Source organism: Equus asinus, chromosome 10, assembly GCF_041296235.1.
Source record: "Equus asinus isolate D_3611 breed Donkey chromosome 10, EquAss-T2T_v2, whole genome shotgun sequence".
Taxonomy (NCBI): domain Eukaryota; kingdom Metazoa; phylum Chordata; class Mammalia; order Perissodactyla; family Equidae; genus Equus; species Equus asinus.
The window spans coordinates 100,499,139-100,521,533 of record NC_091799.1 but is presented as its reverse complement, the minus strand read 5'-3'; the positions used below and the strand labels follow the sequence as shown (position 1 = coordinate 100,521,533).

The following is a 22,395-nucleotide window of genomic DNA, read 5'->3' as shown; positions in this document are numbered from 1 at the left end:
AGGACTACAAGAAATGGCCCCAAGTTGGCCGTGGCACACTGGGATGAAAACAGCCCCAGCCTCGCCCCAGGACCCAAGCAAACCCCCCCCACACGGTCCCACCCCATGGAGGGAGCCTCCTGCTGGGCCCAGGTCTGAGTGGGAGGGAAACCAGCAGGCTTCCTGGTGTCTGCAGACACTGGGAAGGGCTGATGGGAGGGACAGCTGTCTGGTCTAGTCACCAAGAAACTCCCTGGACTGGAACTGAGACAGACTCACTGCGGGGCTGTCACATGGGGGACAAGAGGATCTACAGAAGGTCAACGGGAGGCAGGGAGGGGATGGAGGTGCAGTCACTAGTGCAGACGAGCACTGCCCCATACGGTTCCACCGGCCACACGTGGCCACCATGCGCTTGACTCGTGGCTAGGGCTACTGAGAGCTGGGTTTATTTGATTCAATCTTAATTAATTTAAATGTAAAAACTGAAACTCTACCCTTTACACCACCACCCTTCTGACTCAACACAGATTTCTGACACGGCCCCGGCCCCCGGGACCCAAAAATGCCACTGCCTGGGAGATGGCTGGATGGTAACTCTGACTCATTGTTTTTATCAGCTATTAGGAAAAGCCACGAATTCAAAGATTCAAAAAGTAAGTTTATTAGCTTGATATAATTAGGTCAATGCAACCCCATTTTAATCTCAATATTTCTCATAGCGCCATGTATGAATGTGACAAATTCATCTGTATGAAGACAAAGACACATGTCTAATTAATGTGGGCCTTCAATGCCCCTGAGCTTACAGGTCATGTTGTCCCGGCTTTGCAACGTTAGTCATTTTAAAGGATATGCTCAGTTCAAGAAGAGGAAGGCCACGCCTGAGCTGTCAGCTGGTGCTCAAACAGCCGTAAGTTTATATTACTACAATATTACTCTATCACTCAAGTTCTTCAGGTGCTGACCTGTTTTTAAATTTTTTATTTATAGATGTGTTAAAAATTAAATTATTTCATAATTAACCTTTCCTACTGAATTTGTGTTTCAGATGAAATAATGAATTTAAGGATTCTTTGATTTATTGTATATAGGGTGAAAATTAAATCAAATGATCCAAGTATTTCAAAGCAAATTTCTGGATGAAAGCTCTTTTGAGGAAGTTTGCACGTGGCCACCGCTAGACGTACTTGTTCAGCCACTCGATTAAATTCCTTCTCGCCTCGTCAATATAGGGCTTGTCTTCAGGTGAACAATCTTCTCTCTTCCGATGGACGAACCCATGAGTTTGCCCGGAAAACGTCTTAATTTGATACTCCACTTTGCAGTGTTCTTTCAACTTCTGGGTCAGCAACGAGACCTGGCAGGCAAAAGGTTTCATGACGACATGATTGTAACCCTCTAATAATATTTCCCATTCTCCAAATCTTCTGTGCCAGCTCATAAAAGAGATTCAACATCAACACTTTAAATCAAGTTCCATAGCTATAATGAATTTTTAATTTTTATAACAGTTAGTTATAGGAGAGAATTCAGAGCAATATAAAAATGATACATCAATTATTTGAAATTGTATTCATATATTTTATATATTACTCAATATATAATATTCAATATATATATTCAACATGTAATTCAATATATTCAAATATAAGTTATAAGTGTATATTAATATATGTATTGATTATGAATAATATTTTATTTTTTTTTTAAAGATTGGTCCTGAACTAACATCTGTTACAAATCTTTTTTTTTCCTTCTTCTTCTTCTCCCCAAAGCCCCCCAGTACATAGTTGCATATACTAGTTGTGGGTCCTTCTAGTTGTGGCATGTGGGATGCTGCCTCAGCGTGGCCTGATAAGCAGTGCTGGGTCTGTGCCCAGGATCTGAACCAGCAAAACCCTGGGCCGCCAAAGCAGAGCGTACAAACTTAACCACTCGGCCACAGGGCTGGCCCCACAACAATAATTTCTAAACAAGTGCTCCTGAACCACAGTTGTCTTCTGCTTTTTCCTTATCGATGCGCTGGCTTTAACACACCCACGTCTTAAGGACACAGACCTTGTGACAACTCGTGGGTTACACATTGGGGGGACAGGAGGGCCAGGCCTACTTCTAAGCCCAGTGACCAGGCCATGCCACGAGCCCTTTGGGGGCTTACAATCACACTCTAAGTCCCCAATAAAACCCTCCTTTAAAACTTTAATGTTGAAAGATATTTGGAGCAACAAATGAACCCTTTAGGATGTTTTCCCAGAAATGCCAAATCATGTTATTAAATATACAGATGAGCGGAGGAAAGATGCCAACTTACTTGCTCCAGAGGAATCACGGGATCATTTTCAGCAAAAATGAACAATGTGGGGTTCTTTAAACTGTACACATCTTCAGAATCCCTGACGATGCCTGAGAAGGGGGACAGGACACGAGGGTATGACTTCCACACACGAGATGCAGAAAATGTCAAGTTAGGTTTGATTTTTCAAAGTAAAATATGTGCTTTGGGGGTTTTATTTACTTTCTCTTTAGCAATGCCACAGAAGTGGCCTGGCCTATAACATCAGTCTCAAAGAGAAACTTATGTAGTCAGATCTTCCTTCTCTCCGCTTCTTTCACTAGGAATCAGGCCATTAAATCATGGAATTAGACCCTGCCGGCTGCTGGGCAAGTGAAGAAACAGGAGCAGCCTGGAAAAGGCTCCCTGTTGTGCTGTGCCTCCCTTAACCAGGAGGTGATAACTTTCAAATCTGGACCCTCTGACCACCACTGTTCTAGAAGTTTCTCACGGTCTACACAAGCCCCATGGGTTCTGACTTCAGTGTGCTAAGTGGCCTCATTCATTAGGTAGAGCAGCTGTTTGACAGTCTGTGCTCAGACGAGACCACGGGTGTGAAGTCCCGGGCACAACATCTGGTCCTACCAGCCTACCCACAAAAACTAGTTTTCATCCTTCGTTTCAGAATTGTATAGATCATTTAGTCAAAAGCAAGTTCTGTTGCAGATTCAGACGACAACGGTGGGTGTGCCCACTCCCAAGGAAAATAAGCAAAAGTTTTGCAATACGTGATTTTAAGAGTGGCGTTAAAGAAAAGATGATTTTGACAGTTGTTAAGGAAGGTTGTATCGTGGGGTTTGCAGTAAGGGACAGACCAGGCTTAACCCCAAGTACAAGAACAAGTGGGGATCTATGGCCAAGGAGCAGAGTGAGGTCAAGGGATGAAAACTACTAGGAGAAAGCCTCAGGGTAAGGAGGGCTCTGGCCAGAAGACTTGACAGGATTCTTGCTGAAGGCAGGCCAGGGTGACAAGGTATGGAGTACGGGGGGGGGGGGGGCGGGGGGGCCGGGGATGAGGAATTGCATCAGACATGCAGGTGGGGGATTCCCCCTAGGCTGACCCAGTGGGCGGGACAGAGCCCAAGCTCGGGGCCTACCCAGAAGAAGGACTCACAGAGGGGCCTGACTCAGATTGGTCACGGACCAGACTCAGTCAGTAGGTAGGAGACAATAATAGGACGCTTCTTTTTTTCTACCTACCAGTAAGAATGGAATTCTTATTTCCATTGTGTTGGCAGCACAACAAATCGAGGTAACCCAGACACCCTCCCCTCACCTATACCTCCTCTCTGGGAGGCAGGGAGCCACAGGAAAGACGGCCACGCTTCCTGCCCCTCTCTGTTAAGACCGCCTTCTGTGGCAGGACGCCTGTCTGATGCCCCCATGCTTCTGAGTCCCGCCACGCTGCGCAGCCCGTGCACTGCACAACAGCGGCCAGGAGGGGGCGCGGGCGAGGCGTCCACGTAGGAGCGCCTCCGGCTATTTCACACCGAGCACCGGCGTGGGCCAGGGGGCTCAACACCGCGGAGGGCAAGGTCCTGAGTTTATCTCCTTTTGTGGCAGTAAATATTTAACGGGCTTTTTAAAATGTGAAAAGTAGGTGAAAATACCACAGTGAGGAACCATTAAGCCAAACAGTCATTAGTACAACTGTATGATTTACTACTGTGAAAGGCGGCCAAATTTCCTTTTTCTGACATTTTTATGCTCTGAATGTTTCTCTATCGTGAACTTGGTATGCCGTTTCTATACACAAACATAATGTTCTTATTTCATTGCCCGGATCCGTTTGGTTTGTTTGGGCTGAAATGTTTATGTGGCTATTTACATTTTAGAGCGAGCTTTCCTTTGCTTTCTCTCCCTCTTTGTATTCTGCGTACGTGCATGCGGCTGAGAATAATTTGTATCGTGGAAAAATATTTTCATAGATGTTCCTCATAAAAATATTGCTTGGTATTAACCATTATCACAGAGACAAATGTTGTTATTCCGTTCGTCCCAGGTGAAGAAATCGAGGCCTGGGGTGAGGTGACTTTCCCAAAGGCACACTGTTGGGACCCAGGCCTCCTCGCTCCCTGTGACATCCTCTGGCAACTACAGTACACACCCGACCTCTACCTGCAGATTTTTAAAGCCGATTTCCTTGAGAGCCGCCATCTGCACAATGGGGCTTTGTGTTGCACAGGGACCCCGGGCTGAGGAAGAGGCTCCTGGTTATTGTCACTCCACCCCTCCTCCTGTTTTCCTTGTGTGAAAACGCTCAAGGCAGATTTACCGTAGATGGACACGCCCGCCCTGAACTCTGGGTATTTCACCATCAGATGATGGACACCTACTCCACCCCAGCAGAATCCCACGACGCCAATTTTCTTCGCGTGACACTGCTGTTTCAGAAACCTCAGGACAGCATCAACCTCTCTAGAACAGAAAGAAATTCAAGAAAAAATATTCAAGACACAAAGGTAGTTTGTGAGCCCCTGGGAAGGGCGCTGGGCAGCAAGTCCCATGCTGATGGTACGCGGGCTTTCTCAGCTGCGGTTTCCTGAGGCTCTAAGAGTCTTACTCTCAGAGCTTCGTCCTCACCACCTCCTGCCAGAGTGGAGTGAACCACCTCCCACATCTCCTGCCAGGGCTGCCTGCCAAGCCCAGCCTCCTCCAACCACGGGACAGGGCTGCATGGGGGCGTCCTTGCAAAACACGGATCTGACCAGCTCACTTCCCCGCTGAAAGCTGAGAGAAGCCTTCTGCAGCCTCACGATAACGGCCAAAGGCCGCACGCAGCAAGGCTCCTAAGACCAGATCCCAAGATCTGCCCTGGCCCAGCACCCCAGGCTCCCTTCTCTCCTCTCCACAGGCACCAGCCGCAACTGGGCAGCTCCCCAAACTCTGTCTGACTTGGCACATTCATTCCATCTGCCTACACCCCAACTCTGAACGGCTTGTCTTCTCGTGCCCAAAGAGAACAGCAATATTTGGAAAGTCACCAGGACTATTTAAGCCATGAGGGGACCAAGAACACTGCCCCTCGTCTTGCAGATGGTTCATTTGCAAATTGGTTGTTTGGAACTCAGAAGCATTTTCAACTAGAGGCAATAGACCCAAATGGAGGCAGGGCTGCAAAGCCAGCCCAGAAAGTTCTGTTTGATCTGAAACGGGGAAAAATGCTGTCTGTTTGCACTTTAAAAAAAGGAAAAAAAAAAAAAGGAAAAAGCAATTCTATTGGACTTCCTTTTTTCTTTTGATCATAACTTATCTTTGAACACATTTAAACATAGGTACCATACATCCTGTGTGAGCGTAGTTATTTTCCTAATGTTAGAAGAGCAGTAATTGATTCTGCAAAATAAAATGAAATAAGCAATAGTATTTGTCATTTTGTTTTTTAAATTTTTCTCAAGTGCTTTGATCTTAAGAATAACCACCTTAATTAGAGTGGACAAGAAGGAAGAGGGCATTTCTATAAAAATTCTGGAACTGACTCAAGTGAACATATCTGTGCTTTTATTGCCAAGTCTGTTCCCCAACTTTCTGGGAGCCCCAGGATTTAGCTTTAGATGAACCTCCCCTCCCCATGCCTGGCCCATGTACCTTGGGGGTTCTCCCCTCAGTTCCAGGAATGGTGTATGTGGCTTAGGCCTGGCCAATCAGAGCACAGCAATCTCCTGGCCATAGTGATTGGTGCAAGGATGGACTTGTGGCCCAGTCATAACCATCAGGACAAAAAGAATTTTGCTGAGTTGCTAGGAAAGGAGCCAATGGGAGGCTGGAGCTACTGCAGCCATCTTGTCACCCAGAGGCAAAAGCTACCTGAGATCGGAGCCAGCATACAGGAAATGGAGCTGAGAGACGTTGGGAGGACGAGTCCTGGGGATCTCTTCTGAGTTACAGACCAAGCCCTGCTTGAAGCCAGAAACTACCTTTTTTCAGTTCCATAAAGCAATAAATCCCATGACTGCTTAAGCATTGAAGATGGGTTTTCTATCACTTGCAAACAAAAGACACTTGACGAGATACAAGGACTTGGGCTTTTTTCAAAGTTAGTGTTTCTGGTGTATGTCTCATTTTGCCTGAAAACACGCGGCTCTCCTTTCCCCCGTGGAAGAGCACCATGGGCTGCTCTAAGGCCTGCCACAAACCATCACTCTGATTTGTGCTCAAAGATGCAAGGCAAACCCACATAGCTCTCCTTAGAATGCAGGAAAATGTCCTTGAGGTCCTCCCCCACCCCACCCCCACACACAAAGCTGAATTTCGTATTCTTAGCATCACAGTCTCTCTGGTTCTCTTGTGTTTCTACTTCGAATTTCCGCTGAACGTCTTGCTCTGTTTTCTTTTCTTGGGGTCACAGGTTGAGTCCCTGGGAGGGAGCCTTGGAAGCGGGTAAGTGTGCGGGATCCCTAGCAATCTTGGGATCAGCACTGTGGGAGGGAAGGGAGGGGGGCAGGACTGGGCAGAGGAAGAGCTTGGGCTGTGGTGCAGTTCCCCAACCAGCTCCACCGGGTTGCTCTGGAGCTGGGGCGGCCCTTCAGGGTCCCCCGACTCGGAGTGAGGGAGTCATGCCTTCCTACCCTGCAGTGGACTCCCCAGGACGGGGCGGACTTAGGGCAAGGTGGCTGGCGTCCTGGAGGCAAGCCCACAGAGAGCCATGGCCCTGGTCTCCTGCCCGCAAGACCCTAGGTTCATACTCCCAAATACCGTCCCGGGTACTCAACCAAGCTGGGGGCTCCCAGGGCAGGCGGCAGCCCCTCCCTCTCTGACAGCCAGCTCGGAGCCCCCAGGGAGACCTAGCCTTGGCCAAGAAGCACTGCTGCCACGTACAGGCCGCTGGAGAGAGGGTGCCCAGAACACAGGCGGGTCTGGCCCCAGGGAGCTGGGGAGCCAGGCAGAGGCCCTGGCAAGGCCCTCCGGGCTGTAGGTGGAGCTCTGCCTGGGGCCACCAGGCCAGGAGACAGAGGGATCCCAGCCCCGGAGCCAGCTCTGGAGGGCGGGGCAGCTGCGGGACTCTGGCAGGAGAAGAAAGAAATGGGGAGGAGGCCGAGTGGTTAAGTTCATGCACTCCACTTAAGCGGTGTTTCCGGGTTCGGATCCTGGGCGCAGACATACACCCCGCTCATCAAGCCATGCTGTGGTGGCATACCACATAGAAGAACCAGAATGACTCACAGCTACGACATACAACTATGTACTGGGGCTTTGGGGAGAAAAAAAAAAAGAAAGAGGAAGATTGGCAACAGATGTTAGCTCAAGGCCAACCTTAAAAAACAAAAAAGAGGCGCCAGCCTGGTGGCACAGCAGTTGAATTCACACGTTCTGCTTTGGTGGCCTGGGGCTTGTGGGTTCGGATCCCAGGTGCAGACATGGCACGACTTGGCGCACCATGCTGTGGTAGCCATCCCACATATAAAGTAGAGGAAGATGGGCACGGATGTGAGCTCAGGGCCAGCCTTCCTCAGCAAAAAGAGGAGGATTGGCGGCAGATGTTAGCTCAGGGCTAATCTTCCTCAAAAAAAAAAAACAAAACAAAAGAAAGAAGTGGGGAGTTCCACCTGACAATCGGGACAGCTTATCAAACAGGAGGCTCTGGGGGTGGAGGAAGAAAGTCCCGTGATGGGAGAGGAGAGCATTAAGAAGGACAAATGGCCAAGGTGACTCGGAGCTGGTGTCGGGGGAACCCCTTTTGCCCAACATTCCTGGCCTCTTTCCCCACTCCATACTTAGTCCTCCAGACAGAAGGAAAGGGGATCCGAGCGCAGCTGAGAGCTCTGGTCCTTGCTTCTGGACCGCGCGGAGCTAATTTAATAAAAGGCTGCAAGCTTGAAGGATTCCCCCACTTTCCTCAAAGTGGGGGGGAAGGTGGTGGAGGAGGGTCAAGGTTTAGGCTGCGGGGAGGGGTGGCCCTTGGAGCCTCAGCCTAGAGCCACGGTTTCCAACCAGCGGAGCAGTAATGGGGCTTTCTTTTTCTCTGCCCTTTGTCTCAACTGGCTCTGCAGCCAGGAGGGGAAGGAAGGAGTTCGACCCCATGGACCCCAGAAGGCCCACGGTCAAGGGAACGCGCACCACCGGTGCTGCCGCAAAGTTCCCTCCGCATCGGCGCCAAGAGGAGTTTCTAGGAAGGGACGCAAATGAGCTGCTGGGGCAGCGGCGTGCTTGCTGGTTTCCAACCTTCCAGTTCAGAAACTTGCTCAATGAAAACTTATCCTTATGCTTTAGGAAGGACTCGGTTCGCGTGGCCTCCCAGTCCCACACGGAGGGAGGGCGGAGTCTGAACTCTGAGGCCGCGCCCACCCCTCCCTCGGGCCTCCCCAGAGCCCTGCGCGGCGCCGATAACTTACTTATCGATGTTCCTGGCATTTTTTGTTTTCAACCACTCCGGGAAGGTGGCCCAGTCCCAAGAGGGGTCCCACGGCTCTTGCCCTACAAAGAAGTCTGGAACGATGGTTCTGTAAAACAGGGACATTAATGGATCTTAGTTTCGGAGCTGTCACGCCTCCTCAATGAGGATATCTGCTTACCCTCTTTAGGAAACCTGCTACGTTGGCGATTCTGGCTCACAGGGAAAGAAAAGGAGTGGTCGTGAGGGCCAGCTCTGATCGTAGCAGAGGCCAGCTGGCGCCAGGCCAGGCCATCTGGGATTTCACAACCGTAGGTGAACAGCCTTTGGCAGCCTGCCTACAGCCCGGCCCCTCTGAAATGACACGCCCCACGAGATCGCTGCACAGGAGGAGGGGACCCGGTGGCCAGGGCCTGAGGCAGGGCGAGGACTCCTTCTGTCCCCAAGGAGTGGCTCCTGGCAGCCAGCTTCTCACGTTAGCCTCAGGCCAGAAGGGCACACCTGGTTAGCAAGTCCAGTCACTATGACCAAGCAGTTTTCCCAGCCTCTGCCCACGATGCCAACAGGGCACAATGTCCTGCCCAGAGTGTATAGTCTACAGCAGCTTCTAAAAGGGAGAACAAACAAGCCAGAGTCCAGGGCCATCTCGCCTGCAGTCAACCCAGGAGCCTGGGGCCAATGCTGCTCCGGCCAGGGACCCGTTTCCTAAAATACAGGGTCATCACCATGGAGGGAGGAACAGCTCCTCCTGCAGGGGTGGAAGGAAGGCTGAAATCTGGGTCAGAAGAATCTAAGTTCAAGTCCCAATACCCTCCCTGCCCAATTCTGCCCTGTAACCTTAACAGTCATTTCACCACTTTTAGCCTCCTTTTCTTGATCTGACAATTAAAGGCTGCACCCTGCAGGGCGCACCCTCAGAGGATTATTTTAAAGGCAAAATGAGTTGTGTTAAGTCGGAAAGGGCTTTGTAAATCAAAGGCGTCTTTCCTCATTCTTCACGCTCATCTCCAGCTTGAGGACCCACCAGAAGACATCGGAAGCCACTGCCCCATTCAGCCTGCTCATTGCTCCTGGGTGACTGGGGGAACTGCCACCTCAGTCTTCACACACAGATTTCCTAATCTAAAACATGGGAACAATGTCTGCCCCACCCTGGCAGGGTTGTTGGGAGAACGAGGTCAGTTATCGCGAAACGCCCTCCCTCGGCATGGGGTCTGGCCAAGCCAGAAGGCAATTGGGATTGGCTATTGCTTTTATTCCTGGGCTTTCTCCCAGAAAGTGAAGTTGCCTCATCTTCCAGAGGCAATGTGGGGTCGGGAAACAGTGAGAAATCAAGTAGAAGTCCTCTTTTCCCAGTGCACTAACTCTGCATCACGTGGCACCGGGTGGCTTCCTTTAAATCGGTTTTTCTAGGTAGGAAAACCAAGGAGGTGCACCCTTTGGTTCCCAGCTTCTCTTTTTGAGAAAACAAAGGGTGCACACACTCGAGGCTTGCTGGATTTCACACTTTCTGAAGCCAGAGAGGAAGGAACGATGCGGCCTCTCCTCCGGGCTTTGCTGAAGCTGTTTCCAACAGTGAGAAGCAAACAAGTGACAGTGTTTGCCAGATGGGCCGCGGCCACGTGATCTGACAACGGCCTGAGCTTTGGGAGATGAGTGAGGTCTCCCGGTGCCAGTCCTGGAACAGCTAATTCAGACAAGGCCATGAGAGTTCATGTTGAGACCAGGATCACCACGGGCTCCCTGCCCGTGAAATCTGACCTGAGGCTGAGATGCTTCAAGGCTCAAGTAATGGGTCCATTTCAGAGCTGAGGAGGTCCGGCCCAGTGTCCTGTACCAGGTGTCCTGTACCTGTGTCCGGGCAGTGCCCCACATCGGGAAATGACTCCCTCACTGTCCGCCAGGACTACAGGGCCAGGCAGTCCCCGGAGGAGCTGAAACCCAGGGAAGGGTTGGGAGCAGGTGGCTTCCACTAGACACCAGGTGAGTGGTTAAGGTGCAGGTGACATTCCTCATTTACCGGCACCCCAGTGAACTAAGGAAGTGGCTAATGTAACTTAGAATACAGTCAGAGTTTTTGGTTTTGTTTTCTCTGAAAGGAACAAAATAGATCACAGAAATTTACATGAATTTAAGCAAAGGAACAGAATTGTATACGTACGTGTAACCATTTCCTGCTACCATGTCAGCCATATATCTGGTATTGGGCAACTGCCAGCCGAATATATCTTGAATGATAATCACGGCTTTGCCCACGTCGACGGGGGATTTGGTGACATAAGCCTTGATGTGCTCCACTTGAACTTCACGCCCCATCCCTCCATACTCTAGCTTGTGGCCAATGTCGCATGGACAAGGGTGTGCTTCGTTAGCCATTGCAGATATTTAAGTCGGGCTACAGAGAGAGAAGCATGCATTATATTCTGAACGGTGCAAATCCAAAGATTATAAACAGTACGTAAACTAAAATCAGGAGTACAGAAAAAAAATTAATTTTAACTATATTCATAGTGTATTCATGCAAGAAATCAATAATCGTTTCTGGTTCTGGGAACACCGCAGACCAGGGCTAATAGGAATCCACCGTGGACTAGGGCTAATAGGAACCCATTCCCTTTACAAACACCAGAAATACCAGAGTGAACATAACCAATAAATAAAAGATAACAGTAGTGGAGCTCACAGGAAAAAAGGGAACAACCCCCAGCCGGGATGGGAGAGGAAACTGAAAGCCAGGGTCAGGATGGCAGGACCAGACGCTGCGGGAGCCCAGGGATGCTGGAGCAGGCCCTAGCAGAACCAGGCTCAGGCTTCTGTGTCCAGTGAGGACTGGGGACCCCAAGAAACAGGATTTGTAACTGGGACTGCCCCACACAACATCTGAGCCCTCAAAGGTTCCTATTTAGTGGGGAAAATAAAAACAAAAACCAACAACAAAAGAAAAACTCTACCAACCAGGATTAGGAAGATGGTAAGGAAGCCCAGGAAGGGAAAAAAGAAACCAAACGCCCAAGTTTACGTGGCCCTTTCCAAGTAGGAGGACCTAGGCTGAGAAATTCCCATAAAGCTGACCCTGGGCAGGGAGGACCCAGGGCGCCTGGCAGAAGCAAATGCAAATGCACTTTATAGCAAGACTTTCACAATCCAGGCCAGAAAATACTGCTGTCGCAGAGGAGCTCATGCAAGGAAGTGCTCCACATCCACAATAATCAGGAGAAACTGACGGTGAGAGTGGGGAAGAAATGAGAAAGGGACCTAACAAGCTTGACCAAACAAACAGAAAGCAGGAAAGGAGAAGGAAAAGAAAATTAGAAACCTATCAACTATAAAGCAAGAAATAATGTGACTGAAATAAATATAAATAGATTAAATTCACTATTTGAGACCAGATTCTCAGATTGAATTTTTTAAAAGTTGAGGTTCCATCAGAGAGGGGAATCTGGGAATGCTGAACATGAAGACACAGATCTCTTCCTCAGCAATTAGAGAATACGCAGTCTTTTCAAGCAGATGTGAACAGTCACCAAAATTGCCCACATATTAACCCACAACTCAAGTCAACAAAGATTTTATATAAAATATGATATTAGTACAATGAAGAAATTATCATAAAAACTCAAATGGTTTAGAACTGAATTACAGTGATAACACTATGTAGCGAAAGTTGAAACAATACACTGATACTCAGAGAAATATTTACAGCCTAGATTGTGTCAGAGAGGAAAAAACTTTTCCTCTACCCTCTTAGGTTCAGAGATGGGGGCCTGTGAATTTAACTCACAAAAGATAGATTAACAAGAGAAAAGGCATACAGTTTTTACTAATATTTTTAATTTTAAGTACAAAAGGGCTTCACAGAAAAGAAGTTAGAACCCAAGAAATGGTTAGACTCGGGGCTTATAGACCATTTTAACAAAGGGTAATAAACTGTGGAGGAGTGATTGGGAAATAGATGGGGAGAAGTGATGGAAGATGAGGGTTATTTTAATAAGGTTTGTTTATGCAGACTCATCTCAGTGAGGCTCTTCATCTCTGGTGATAAGAATTGCTCCCTTCTCCAAAGAAGATATAAGTATGGCCAATAGACACATGAAAAGATGTTCATCATCGCTAATCATCAGGGAAATGCAAATCAAAACTACACTAAGATATCACCTTACACCCGTTAGATTGGCAAAAATATCCAAAACCAAAAGTGACAAATGTTGGAGAGGTTGTGGAGAAAAAGGAACCCTCATACACTGTTGGTGGGAATGCAAACTAGTGCAGCCACTACGGAAAACAGTATGGAGATTTCTCAAAAAGTTAAAAATAGAAATACCCTATGACCCAGCTATCCCACTACTGGGTATCTATCCTAAGAACCTGAAATCAGAAATCCCAAGAGTCCCTTGCACCCCTATGTTCATCGCAGCATTATTTACAATAGCCAAGACGTGGAACCAACCTAAATGCCCAGAAACTGATGACTAGATAAAGAAGATATGGTATATATACACAATGGAATACTACTCAGCCATAAAAAAGGACCAAATTGTTCCATTTGCATCAACATGGATGGACCTTGAGGGTATTATGTTAAGCGAAATAAACCAGACAGAGAAAGACGAACTCTATATGACCCCACTTATAGGTGGAAGTTAACATATAGACATGGAGAACCGATCGGTGGTTACCAGGGAAAAGGGGGGGTGGGGCGAGGGCACAAAGGGTGAAGTGGTGTACCCACAACATTACTAACAATAATGTACAACTGAAATCTCACAAGGTTGTAATCTATCATAATCTTAAAAAAAAAAAAAAAAAAGAATTGCTCCCTTCATCCTGGGCGTGGGAGGGAGGATTAATGCCCTGCTTTTACACAGAGAGGGCAGGGCAAAGTGTTCTTCTTGCATCTGCTGTTTCCTAAGTGCTGTCAGCTCAAAATAATCAATATGTCAAAGTGCCACATTTGCGGCAACATATTCTGATCCTCTTCAATGCATATATTAGACAAGAGGAAATAATTAAAATACGTTAAGCATCCAATTCGAGAAGCAAGGAGAAGAAAACAGAATAAAACCAAAAGGAGAAAAAAATGAGATAAAAATAAACAATAGAGAAAATAGAAAAACATTAAACTTTTTTTAATTAAAATTAAAAAAGGGAGCCAGCCCGGTGGCCCAGTGGTTAAGTTCACACGCTCTGCTTCGGCAGTCTAGGGTTTCGCCAGTTCAAATCCTGGGCACAGACACGGCACTGCTCATTAAGCCAAGCTGAGGCAGCATCCCACATGCCACAACTAAAAATACACAACTATGTACCAGGGGGCTTTGGGAGAAAAAGGAAAAATAAAATCTTTAAAAAAATAATTAATTAATTAATTAAATTTAAAAAGGTTTTTTTGAAGAGTTATAAGATAGGCATATCTCCAAAAAAACTGATCAATAAAAAGTAAAGGATGATAAACACACACACGACAACAACAAAACAATATGTGGAATGGATAAGGTGACATAAGTAAAGATTTTCTCTTTAAAAATCATAAAAAATTAGTATGAACAACCTTATGCTAATAAATTTGGAAACAGAACAAACGGACAAATAGGCAGAATAAAAGAGAGGAAATGCTTCCCTCTATTTCATAAGCCAAACTTCAAAAATCAATGTCAAAGAAATAAAGGTGGTGAGACAGCTCGAGACTGAAAGAAATTAGAGAAATAAAACCCAATGCCCTGTGTGAATCTTGGCCAGATCCTGGTTCAAAATGAAGAACAGCCATGAGACACATTTGGGGGACAAGGGGGAACATGAATATGGATGATAATTGCTATTATGAGTTATTACTAATTGTCTCAGGTGTGACAGCAGTGGTTATGTAGGAGAATGTGCTCATTTTTAGATGTGTGCTCCCGTCCTGGGGATGAAGTATCAGCATCCGCAGTTTACCCTCAAATGGTTCATAAAACACACATGCACAGACACACATACAGATGCACAAAGCAATTATGGCAAATCGCGAACAGGGCTGAATCTAGATGACCATTGTACAAGTGTTTGCCTTCTTTCCATTTTTCAGGAACAGCCAGGAGACCAGGGTGGTTGGAACAGAAAGATCAAGGGAGAGAGAGAGCGGGGGGGTGATGTTTTGGGTTGGAATTTGCTTTTTCCTCACTATGAGATGGAAGCCATTGGAGGGTTCTGGGAAGAGGAGTGGCCTTATTTGACCTAATTTAAAAGTATCACCCAAGGGGCTGTTTTAAGAAGAGATTGTCAGGTGGACGAAAAGAAAGTCCAGATAGGTGGCTACTGCAATGATCCAGGCAAGAGATGACGTAGCTTCCACAAGGACGGTCATGGTAAGAGTGGGAGTGGTCAGGTCTGGCTGGGCTTTGAGGGTACAGCACACTGGTTTTGCTGACAGATGGCATGTGTGGCGCATTAGACAAAAAGAGGAATCAGCGCTGACGAGGTTTTTTTTGCCTGAGCAACTGGAAAAGGACAGAGTGTCTTTAAATAAGGAGGAACTGCAGGAGAGCAGGTTTAAGGCCAGGACTTCAGTTTGGGGCATGTAAGCTTGAGATGTCTGCTAGACAAGCTGAGTGGATGGCTGGAAACAAGACAGAAGTTCAGGGCAGGGGTCCAAGCTCAAGCTCTGAATTGGAAAGTGATCAGCATATGCAGTCGAAGCTTATTATTTGCAGATTCCACAGTTATGAATTTGCCTACTCGCTAAATTCATTTGTAACTCCAAAATCAATACTACTGGTACTTTCACCATCATCCACGGACCTGTGCAGAGCAGCGAAAAACCTGAGTCACTGACATGCACGTTCCAGCCAAGGTCGACCAAGGCAAGGCCCTGCCCTCCTGTTTCAGCTCTCATACTGTAAACAAGTGTCCTTCTCACAGTCAGAAGAGGAAAGGGTTTCGAGAAGGGGATAGTGTGGACTTTGCAGCATTCTGCAAGGAGGCCTAAGAGATGCAGACTGAGGGGGACCACAGGGTTCAGCAAAGCAGAAGTCAGGGTGCGCTCGGTGAGAGAAGGCATGGAGGAGTGGGGTGGGGGGATGCTGCTGTGGGCTTAAGCGAATGAGGGGAGAGGTTCGGAGACAGTAAATACAGAAACTCTTCTAAGACTTCTGCCAGAAAGAGGAGCAAAGAGAGTGAACAAAAGATGGAAGGAAGATATGGAAACAAGTCTTTTTTCTTTCTTTCTTTCTTCTTCTTCTTCTTCTTTTTGGTGAGGAAGATTGGCCCTGAGCTAACATCTGGTGCCAATCTTCCTCTATTTTATGTGGGACACTGCCACAGCATGGCTTGACGAGCAGTGTTAGGTCCGCACCCAGGATCCAAACCTTCGAACCCTGGGCTGCCGAGGCAGAGTGAACAAACTTAACCAGTACACCACCAGCCACCCCCCAAGTCCTTTTTTTTTTTCCTGCTTTTTCTCCCTAAGTCCCCCAAGTACATAGTTGTGTATTTTTAAAGATTTTATTTTTTTTTCCTTTTTCTCCCCAAAGCCCCCCGGTACATAGTTGTATATTCTTCGTTGTGGGTCCTTCTAGTTGTGGTATGTGGGACGCCGCCTCAGCGTGGTTTGATGAGCAGTGCCATATCCGCGCCCAGGATTCGAACCAACGAAACACTGGGCCGCCTGCAGCGGAGCGTGTGAACTTAACGACTCGGCCACGGGGCCAGCCCCCATAGTTGTGTATTTTTAATTGTGGGTCCTTCTAGTTGTGGCATGTGGGACACCGCCTCGGCATGGCCTGACAAGCGGTGCCACGTCCACACCCAGGATCCGAACCCGCGAAACCCTGGGCCGCCGAAGCAGAGCATCGAACTTAACCACTCGGCCACAGGGCCAGCCCCTCAAGTCTTTTTTTTTAATGGAAGAAATTTCAGCACATTTGTATGTGGATGAGAATGATACCGTAGAGAGGAAAACCACACCAAACCAAACTGATGGTGCCGGGGGCACCGGGGAAGCGGCCTCGGCTAGATGAGGGGATGGGATCAGCACAGTGAGAGGGGCACCTTCTGTGGAAGCACCGACCGGTCCTCCACCGTCCTCCACGGTCCTCCACGGCCCCAGGAGGGAAGGCAGAGGGTGTGGACACAAATATAGGTTGAGGGGGTGACCCCGGGGCAGGAGGTGGCGGATGCTCCCTATTTGCATCTGTTTGCTGGGAGAACTAAGCAGCAGAGTCAACAGCTCGGGGAGAGCAGGAAGGAGGTCTGAGGGCAGAGGAGAGGTGGAGAAATGAAGGAGCGGGGCGATGTGCACGTCAGCGAGGCCCCACCGCAGGGTGCAGGGTCGGAGCAGGCAGAGAGCAGGCAGAGAGAGGCAGTCGGAACAGACTGGGCTCTGGGAGGCCATGGCAGGGGCAGGAGGACGCACCAGCCAATAAAGGGATAAAAGATGTGCCGCCGAGAGATGCAGGTGAGAAAACACACCACAGAGGACCCCTACCGACCACACACAGTGACCCGTCAGGTGGTCAGAAACCAAAACAGGAAGGGCGAAACCAAATGTTAGAAGAAACAGAGGAGAATACTTTTTTCTTGACCTTGGAGTGAGGCAGAATTTCTTCCATGAGACCCAAAACATAAACCATAAAGGAAGTGCTGAACACATTTCATTTCATTAAACATGAGTTAGTCTGCTCAGGCTGCCACAACAAATACCATAAACTGGGTGGCTTAAAAACAGAAATGTACTTCTCACAGTTCTGGGGGCTGGAAGTCCAAGATCAGGGGGCCAGCGTGGTCCAGTTCTGACGAGGGCTCTCCTCAACAGACATTAGGCTGTGGTTCCTGCAGGCAGCGGCCTCCTCACTGGGTCCTCACATGGCCGAGGGAGGGAGGGAGAGAGAAGGGGAGGAGAGAGAAGAGGGAGAGAGGGAGAGAACAAGCTCTCTGGGCTCTTATAAGGGCACTAATCCCAATATGGGGGCACCACCCTCATGACCTCATCTAAACCTAATTACTCCCCAAAGACCCCCCCTACCTAATACCATTAGAGCTTCAACACACGAACGGGGCGGGGGACACAATTCAGTCCACAGCAGTAGCCAACTGTGAAAAACATTTATAAGACAACTAGGGACAAATTATCTGACTAGATATTTGCTGTTATTGAGAATTATTGTTAATGGGCAGGTGGAAATAACAGTATTGCAGTTATGTTTGATTTTTTTTAATGAGTCCTTATCTTTTAGAGCCACGTGCTGATGTCCATACAGATGACCAGTGTCTGGGATCTTCTTCACAAACGCCCAGTGAGGGGAAGGAGTGGGGGAGAGTGTCCGTGAGATTTTCCACAACAAAAGACTTTAAAATTTGTATTAAAACTTTACACCCTACAAGATAAAAATCTCCATAAACAAAGTGAGGAAACAAGATACAGACTAGAAGAAGATACTATTCTCAAAGCAGAGGACTTAGTATCTAAATAAAATATAGGAAGAATTCTTAGAAATAAACAAGAAAAAGACAAGCCCAATAGAAAAATGCTCCAAAGATATGAACGGGCACTTTACAAAAGGGAACACCTGGATGGCCCATCAACACATGAAAAGATCCTCAACTTCACTGGTATTTAAGGAAATTACACCAAGAACAACAACGAGATACCATTTTACATCTTGCAGATTTGCAACAAATCTGTTAAACCCAAGAGACGGTGCCCAGATAAGGAAATGAGAGGGAGTGTAAATTAATACAAACTCTGGAAAGCAGCCCGGTTAGGTCACTGACAGAGACACGCTTAACCCAGGAATGCCAGGACTGGGCATATTCCCTAGAGAAGCTCACATTGTGTGTGTGTGTGTGTGTGTGTGTGTATGCATGCACCCATGCAACGATTATGGAAGATTGCTCTTGGTGGCACAGATATAATAGCAACAATTGAAAGCAATCTAACTGACCATCAGAAGAACGGGATACACTGTGATTTATTTATTGTTGTGGGTTGAATTGTGTCCCCCCAAAAAATACATTCAAGTCCTAGTCCCCAGAACCTGTGAATGTGCCCTCATTTGGAAATAGGGTCTTCACAGAGGTCATCAAGTTAAAATGAGATCATCCTGGATGAGGGGGCTGCTAATCTAATTAATGGCTGATATCCTTATAAGAAGAGGGAAATCTGGATACAGAGGCAGACACACAGGAGAGAAGGCCATGTGTAGACAGAGGCAGGTTGTAGTGAGGCATCCACAAGCCAAGGATTGCCAGCAACCACCAGGAGCTAGGAGGGAGGCAAGGAAGCGAGACCTCACAGGTTTCAGAGCGCAGCCCTGCCAACACCTCATTTCGGACTTCTGGCCTCCAGAACCATGAGAGAATAAATTTCTGTCGCCTTAAGCCACCCAATTTGTGGTAATTTGTTACGGCAGCCCTAGGAGAGAAACGCATTCATAAAAAGAATATTGTACAGCAGTTCAATGTGAATAAACTACATGTGTACTTATTAACATGATAAATCTCAAAAACATAGTACTATATAAAAGGACAATGGCTTTTTTGATGCTAAGTAAATCCTAAAACCCCCAAATAGTACATACTTTATCAATAAATATACTGTAGTAAAACTATATAGTGCGTGAGAATAAAACACCACCATTGAACAGTGGTTACTGGGCGAAGGGTGGCGACTGCTGGCTTTTTTTTTCCTGATTGGCTCTGAGCTAACATCTGTTGCCGATCTTCTTCTTTTTTTCTTCTTCTCCCCAAAGCCCCCCAGTACGTAGTTGCATATTCTAGTTGTAGGTTCTCTGGTTGTGCTCTCTGGGACGCTGCCTCAGCACGGCTTGATGAGCGGTGCCATGTCTGCGCCCAGGATCCGAACAAGCGAAACCCCGGGCGGCTAAAGCAGATCGCACGAACTTAACCGCTCGGCCAGGGGACCGGCCCAAGACTGCTGGCTTTAATTGTATTTGTTAAATTTTATTTCTTTAATAAGTTTTGATGTGAAGTACATAAGACAAAATATTAATATCTTTTAAATCTGGATCCTATGAATATGGGTGGCTATTATAGTATTTCCTGTACTTTCCAGAATGTTCTAAATGTTCGTAACTAGAAATAAAATAACTAAACTTTAAGGAAAGAAAAATTAAGAGCTAGTCACTTGATCAAAGAAATTTTGACTCTATTTTTCATAAGCTACATTATAGAACTATTCTTCATAAAAGAAGTCAGAACAATCCAGTATCAGCAGCAGTAAATTTTACACCCCACTGCACACTACTTCTCGAGAACCCACTCCTTAGGAAGATTCTTACCTGGGCTGTCCGACGAGAATGCGGAGACCACAGGAAATCCTGGCCGTTTCAAAGCAGCCTTGAATATGAACCTTTTACTTTACCTTCAGTTGATACCTACTTTCCAAAAGGAAAGTTTACAGCCAGGAGAGCCGCCCACTGGACTGACCGGGCAAGGGTACTCCCCTGCGGAAAGGGGTGGTGGCCAGGAGTGGCTGCATGTGTCTGATCACCCTTGTTTTCTGCAAGAATGCTGTCGGTTTTAGCTGGAATCCCCTTACCCCTGATGTTTCCTCAGTAATTCTCCATCCACTGTCCCCTACTTTGCTCCATGGGTATAAATTCCCACTTCTTGTTGTATTCAGAGTTGAACCCAGTCTCTCTCCTCCACTGTAAAATCCCACCGCGGTGGTCCCCACACCTATCACAAGGGTGCTGATAAGGTCTGCCTCCCTGTTCTTAAGCAAGTGTCATGAATGAGTAATTTTTTCTTTCACACCCTGCAGCCCTGTTTCTCACAGCAAGTGCCTCCACAAGATTACAAATGAAGAACCCATGAGGATCACTGATGCGTGTTCAACCTCCAAATTCCAAGGAGCTGCCTGTCCCCCCCTTCGCCTAAAGGGTAACCTCCTGGGCCATTTCTTCACTCCATATAAATTTGTGCTTCTTGACTTTTCTGAACCAGTTATAACATCTGCTTGGTTCCCTCTTAAATGAATAAAACAGAATCTTTAACACGTGCTCATTTTTATATCTGTATGGGAGTCGTGATTTTTCCTTTCGCAGAAAATTATCTTTTAACAGTGTAATTGAACAACATTCCTTTTCCCACTGGAAGTCAGAAAGGCGAGAAATGGGTGGTAAAGTATGGCCGAGCGAGCTGGTTTTCCTACCTTCATACCCGAAGGATTTAAATAACTCGGAAGTCAGACTTCCCAATGCAATAAAGCCCTCCAACGGAAATAAAGGAAACAGATTTTGAAGAGTGAAGGGGATTGGCGTAGATGGGATTGTAACAAGCAAAGGAACCTCGGGATAAACTGCTGGAAGCTTTAGAGATTTAGAAATGGAAGGCACCTGCAAGCGGAACAAAGGCTAAAGTGAGATAATACAGAAAGGCGGTGGCTACTGGGGAAGGCTCCGTGTTTTTCCTTTACTAGTAAACACTGAATGAACCTGCATGGCAATCGATTTTCAATCTGGCAGTGGGGAAAGCAGGGCCCCACTTATCCTCAGAAGATTATGTGAATGTCAACAACTCAAAATATTTATTTCTTAGCAATCATGCTGTCTTTTCATAGGGTGCGTGGTCTAGGCAGCACGAATTAGAAAGTAGATGTGACAAGCACACATGGGCTTGTGTACATGCCACGTGGCTGCCTTGGCCTTTTCTCCGGCTGTTCCGAGGGCTGGATGGCATTTCCCCAGAATCCCGCAGGCAGGGCTCACTTCTGACCACCTTATTTTAAATGGGCTTTGAAAACAACAGGTGGCATTTTCCATCAGCGAGAAAACCTAAATGGCAGTACCCAATGTCAGCAGGGCCTGGGAGGGGTGACACCTTCGCCCCCCTTGGACCCAGATGGCTGTGGGTGTGAATTGTATAGTCTTGCTTGAATACACATACCCAGCATCCAGGAGGCCACACTCCTAGACCCAGTGCCTGCTCTCTTAATATCCATCCTTAAAAAATTCTCCTAAATGTGGATAATGACCTTGATGCAAATATGCTCAATTTTCCCCATAGTTTTATATTAGCAGCAAAAACTATACAACCAAAATGTTCAACTGTAGGAAAATAGTTACAAAGAGTTCATAAACAGTATGATTTCAACTTTGTTTCAAAAATGCATAGCTAACCAAGACCAGAAAACACACCAAAGTGGGTGGCGGGGGTTGCTTTTTCTGCAACAACAGTGTCCTGCTTGGATAAGAGTCAGGGTTTGAAAATGGACTTTGAAAGGCTCATTACCTGTGCACACGGCAAAGACCTCCTTTGCCTCGTGCAAACACACGTGCGAGTTAGAGCCGAGCAGAGCTCCCTGCGCGTTTGTGGGCCCCGTGAAGCGCACGTACCTCGTCCCGCCGCCTGAAGCTGCTGTCTGCCCGCGCCGAGAAGGAGGGCGGCCGCAGAGGGCAGCGCCGCGGCCCGGCCGAGCCCTGGGCCACGGTCGGGGGCCTGCCGAGGGGGAGGTGCCTCCTTCCCGGACAGACGGAAGTGGACGCCGTGAGGGAGGGCGGCGGGATCCCCGCGGGCCAGTGGCTGTCCCGGATTCCCAGCCTCCCGGGAAGGCAGGAGCCCAAGGGGTGGGGGTGGGGGGCAGGGAGAGGGAAGAGGAGAAGGGGGGAGAGCGCGGGGGAACTAGGAAGGAGGCGAGAAGGGAGGAGGGAGGGGGAGGAGAGGAGCGGGGAGGGAGGGGGAGGGAGGATTGCAGAAGGACAGCTGGCCTGTGAAATTTACCTAGCTGCCTGGGTGCTTGGACCTTTAACTTCTTTGTTGT

General features: G+C 47.6%; 1 protein-coding gene across 4 annotated transcripts; it reads right to left on the bottom strand.

Moving 5' to 3' along the window:
* Positions 1-619: 619 nt before the first annotated feature.
* CMBL (carboxymethylenebutenolidase homolog) lies at positions 620-22,395 on the bottom strand. 4 transcript variants are annotated; one of them, XM_014866743.3, is made up of 6 exons: positions 21,971-22,395; positions 10,807-11,040; positions 8,647-8,754; positions 4,590-4,732; positions 2,294-2,385; positions 620-1,339 (listed from the first exon to the last, which is right to left on the bottom strand). In XM_014866743.3, exons 2-6 carry the CDS (start codon positions 11,019-11,021, stop codon positions 1,160-1,162), a joined length of 738 nt encoding a protein of 245 aa, XP_014722229.1. In that variant the 5' UTR covers positions 11,022-11,040; positions 21,971-22,395; the 3' UTR covers positions 620-1,159. The 4 variants fall into 4 exon arrangements, with proteins under 4 accessions (XP_014722229.1, XP_014722230.1, XP_014722232.1 ...); XM_014866744.3 differs by having other exon boundaries at positions 21,867-22,172; XM_014866746.3 differs by lacking the exon at positions 21,971-22,395 and adding an exon at positions 19,913-20,469.

Bases quoted from the DNA above. Each gene is read 5' to 3' on its own strand.
- CMBL (XM_014866743.3), bottom strand. From the start codon at position 11,021: ATGGCTAACGAAGCACACCCTTGTCCATGCGACATTGGCCACAAGCTA. The intron at 8,755-10,806 runs GTACGTATACAA...CCTGTTTTACAG, and splicing joins GTAGCAGGAAATGGTTACAC to AACCATCGTTCCAGACTTCT. The intron at 4,733-8,646 runs GTAAGTTATCGG...TTTCTGTTCTAG, and splicing joins AATGCCAGGAACATCGATAA to AGAGGTTGATGCTGTCCTGA.